Raw genomic sequence first — 4702 nt, 5'->3', positions numbered from 1 at the left:
GACTGGGGCACCGAAACGCAGCCTCTAAAGACCGCATTATCTGCCGCGAAACTCGTTCATTTCACCAATATTTTGTTATGATACACTAGTGCTATTCCCCGTTGAGTCCGGAGTTAGCTGTTGTCTATTCGTGGACGTGCAGCGGTTTGTTGTTCTTTGGCCAGCTGTTCCTCTCTCTGCCTCCGCATCCTCCTTTCAGTGAGCTCCTCATCCATATACTCTGGCTCAAAACGGTAAGGACGTCCATCATAAACAAAGTCGTCGTCCACAACCTCAGAATCGGAAAAATATTCAGCCATGTTGCAAAAAAATAGCAGTAGCAAATTACACGTAAACAAATAATGATAGATAATACGTTATTTAGAGGCTGCGTTTCGGTGCCCCAGTCACTCCCACTATATGGATATACACAGATGTAAATATTGTCCGAATGACTCCAAATGACACCAAAGTTATATAAGTGAATAAACTATCGTATTTTATGCCAGAAATAAGGTCCAAGTTGTAAAAAACGGTAGTTCCCCTTTAAAGGACTGGCATGTGTTGTGAGACGAGACGGACTGATTTCCAGAATAGCCTCCAGAATTAATTTATCATTTCTCCACTAAACAGTCTCTCATTCTTCATGTCAGATTTACGGTTTACCTGTCTGCCCACATTCAGATTGTATTTTATGTTTATAGTGGTCTGATTTAAACAAATTAGCAATTCTAGTTGAAAGTCTTATTTTATTTGCACAGTAATAATACAGCACAGTACAAGAGTGAGTACAAACGGATCGTGCTGGTGAGATTTTAAGTCCACAAAAAGAATAGAGCCAAATAGTTCTCACGTCAAGGTGACAGATTTAGCCTTGATACTGGTGTACTTGATCTTCCAGCCCTTGTTTTTCCCGCTAGCGTCGGATCTGAACGCGACGTGAACTTGGTAGCTTCCCGTGTCGATGCGGCCTGGCGCCACTGAGCCGCAGAACGGTCCATAGTCCTGTCCAGCTGTTGAAATCTTGTAAAAAAAGGAAGAAAAAAAAACATTAGTGATTCATTACATGCTTGATTTGTTGATGTCTGGCCGAACTTAAATATGCAGGAAACCGCATGATCATATAGTATATCACAGACGGAGGACGAGTCAGTGACAGGCTGCCTCCACAAGCATGAGGAGGAATACATTGCTTATTCATCATCTCGTGTGTGCCAGACCGTGAAGTCACGTGACTGACCTTTAACATATCATACGGACAGGGGGCATCTGGGTGTCCCTCTACGTCGAAGGGTTCCAGGAAGTCCAGGATGATTCTGGAGCCCTCCGGCAGGCGGATGGTGTGCTCACACTGACTCATGGGTGGGTAGGGGCTCGGGTATCCCGGACTAGTCAAAACCCCAGACGGTGAAGTCAGCAACAGGCTCTGGCACGGCACTGTGGAGAGGACTCAGACACTCAATACAAACCTGCTTTAACTTTCCTCACCTGGGACTGAAACAGTTTTGCCCGGTCATCACTGTTGAAACTTTTAAATATTAGCATTTTAATAGGATTTTGTTGAAAAAGAAATCCTATAATCTTCAGTACCCGCAGCGGCCTGGTTATGAAGTATTGGCTTGAAAAAGTTATTTGATCAGAACAAAATTCTCGCCGTGGCGTCATAAATGATTCATTTCGCTTTGCGTTATTGCCCCAGCAAGCGTGCAGATGTTGTTAGAGACAAAAACAAATGAGCATTGCAAGGAGGCAGAGTTGCTGTAATTCATATAATTAGTACAATCTGTAGGCAGATAATCATTTTTTCGCCTATTCATTGCATGATTTGTTTTGTCACCCTTTTTCCTCTGGCAAAGAATAATAATTTAAGGCACGTCAGCTGGTAATTGTGATTAATTACCAAGTGTCAGTACACTATTAGCGCCGTGCACAGGTATCAATTTTTAATGCCGTTCTGAAGTCGCTTTCCCCTCAGGAATCGACGGTAATTAACCTCGCCTTGCGCCATCTGGCAGAGATCAACCACTTTATGTATCGGTATACCTTTTCAGTCTGAAATTAGTTAGCACAAGACAGAATGAAATCCAATATGTAACACTATCAACTTTTTTTTTAAGACTTTTTCTGCAGTATAAGGATGAATGGCTATTTCTTGCAATAACGAGGTCCAGTAATGCAGAAATCTGATCTAATTTCCAACTACCCTTGTAAAAAAAAGTCTTGTAATAGTTAGTATCACATCATCAAATTGAACTGAAAGGTTTGTTCATTATTAGGTTCATATCATCACCAAATTAAAACCTGCGCTGTCGGAAAATTGCTCGACCTTACTGCATTCAATATGTGCCCGGCAGCAGTGGATTTAGCCTCAGAAAACACCACATACCCTATTTACGGAGACTGATAAGACAGTCAAACGGTGTGCGTCGAGCTCTTTGATTGAGCCCAGATGAAAATGCCTCTTGAGCTTTCATCTGCGCTGCTCTTACCTGTGCAGGACCTTTTGTTGTCATGGAGAAGGTGTCCTTGTCTGCATGTGCAGTAATAGCCGCCGATGTAATTGTGGCAAAAATGATCACACACCCTCTCCCCATCTACCTTGGACAGACACTCATTGATGTCTGTGTGAGAGACGCAGAGAGAGACACACACAGAACAGACTGGTTAAAATGCAGAATGTGTCTTTATATGAGTGTCTGAATACGTGCTTAAACACGACTGTCTTTTGCGGACGTCCAGGAACCTTTATGCTGCAAAGCTCACCCGTTTTTTTTTTTTTTTACAGCCTAAGGATCCATTTCATTTACAGCTCCTTTAAACACGGGTTGCGAGTTGACAGCTTACAAATTCAAATATCACACTTGGTAACAACTCCAAACCACTTAGGACACTTAAATAGTGAAGAAATAATGAAGGAATATCACTCAACATTAAGAGATTTGAGTCAATTGTTTAGTCCCTTTGAGACCCTCAGAATAGAGGGATTGGACCTGGCATGTAATTCGATACTTAGACATGTAAGTAACCGTCAGGCTGCATCCCCAGCAGGATGCAGCCTGACACAGGCACACACACAAAAACGCTTTAGGAACAACTAAAAAAAAACACCTGACCTCCAAATTCACTAGATCCCAAACTGATCAAGTATCTGTGGGATGATCCACAGAGGCCCCTCCCCTCAAAGGCCCCCCACTAACAATATTCTGTTTCCAGACACCACAGGACACCCTCAGAAGAAGGCCCATGTCCATTCTCTGATGAGTCACAACTGTTTTGGAGGCAGAATGTAGACCTACACAATGTTAGGAAGGTGGTCATAATGTTATGCCTGATCAGCCTGATGTCTATATGCAAATTCAAATAACAAAAATGCGTCAATGTCCCAAAAAAATATGAGCCTAACTGCACACATAAGTAAAATTATGTGCATGCTGGAATAATATCTATCATATATCTATATTTATATCATATACAGTTTGTAGTTTCTCCTTTACTTTTAAATCTGTATACACCTGTGATGATCTAATATTCCTGTGGAGACTGCACCACAGTCTGTGGCTGTGCGTAATTACGGCGGATAAAACTGCATCTGCCTTCTGGCGGCAAGTGTCACTATTTTGCATCACCTTCAGAGGTGTAAAATGCTTGGAAGCCGGTGAATCGGCCCTCGTTAGAGTAGTCGCTCCTAAACACCACTGACATGAGGTTCCCGGCTGACATGATGACGGTGTTCCCGGGGCTGCTTTCGTAGTTCTTCTCTTCCTCACCGCAGAACCGCAAGGTTTCGTTCCCCTCTGCCAAAACCTGCTTTGACAAGGTCAGAGGCCTTTCAGCGGGGAAAGCTACTGACTCGTGTTCAGATAATGGGGGATTATTCCCGCACGTACCTGGATGTAGTCATATTCACACTGGTTGGACGGTTCCAAGCTGAAGTGGGTGAAGTAGAGTTTGACCCTGTGGCCGTCTGGGACGGTGATGTTCCACACTACGAGCTGGTGGTCAGGGTATGGCTGGGGGAAGTTGGGGGAGGTGAAGCTGCCGTACAGCCCTGTCATTTCCACACTCAGTGAGACGTGGAGGAGTGCAAAGAGGACAAACACGCAAAATACACTGAAAAAAATGAGACGTGAAGGCAGCAGTTTTAAGGATTATTTTGCAGATATGAATAGCTGACACTCACCTGGCCATGCTGGCTTTGTGTTCCCTGTGTGACGCGTGTTTTGGAACAGTTCACTCTCCGATCAGAAGGTAAATGAACTCAACTGGGAGGTCGACATTTGGGTAAACAGAGAGAGGCAGGCACAGGATCAGTTTGTTTTCATTCCTCTCATTTTCCAGTCACATAAATATATCAAACCTATGAATGTCAGAAGAATTAATATTGATTTTTTACACTTGTACACTCTATAATTAGGTGGTTATGACCATGAAGAAATGCATTCGTCACCTCTGATTGGTGAAATCCATTGATATTAGCAAACAAATCTAAATAATTAAATGAAAACACCTATATTTCTAAAAATGGAAATCATCTGTCACCTGTGTCACACTCCAGCGCCCCGTGAATCTGCCCGGACGGTGATGCTGATCAGACCAGACTCACGCCGCTGATTATTTCAGAGCCGGCTCTCTTACGACGTCTGAGCTGCGAGGCTGTTAAACAAAAGTCGCAGAAAAACAAACACACTATACCCACAACATTTACCAGCCTGTCCCTTTTGTT

The 4702-nt window shown here is 43.3% G+C and overlaps 1 protein-coding gene across 1 annotated transcript; it reads right to left on the bottom strand.

Annotated features, from left to right (window-relative positions):
• Positions 1-745: 745 nt before the first annotated feature.
• masp2 (MBL associated serine protease 2) lies at positions 746-4321 on the bottom strand. Its single transcript, XM_084552759.1, has 6 exons — positions 4160-4321; positions 3867-4089; positions 3606-3783; positions 2469-2600; positions 1220-1416; positions 746-1002 (listed from the first exon to the last, which is right to left on the bottom strand). The coding sequence occupies exons 1-6, from the start codon at positions 4165-4167 to the stop codon at positions 829-831; spliced, it is 912 nt and encodes a 303-aa protein (XP_084408885.1). The 5' UTR covers positions 4168-4321; the 3' UTR covers positions 746-828.
• Positions 4322-4702: the final 381 nt, after the last annotated feature.

This window comes from Chelon labrosus (genome assembly GCF_963514085.1).
Source record: "Chelon labrosus genome assembly, chromosome: 10".
NCBI lineage: Eukaryota > Metazoa > Chordata > Actinopteri > Mugiliformes > Mugilidae > Chelon > Chelon labrosus.
The sequence above is the reverse complement of the archived record's forward strand: the minus strand, read 5'-3'. Positions and strand labels throughout refer to the sequence as shown.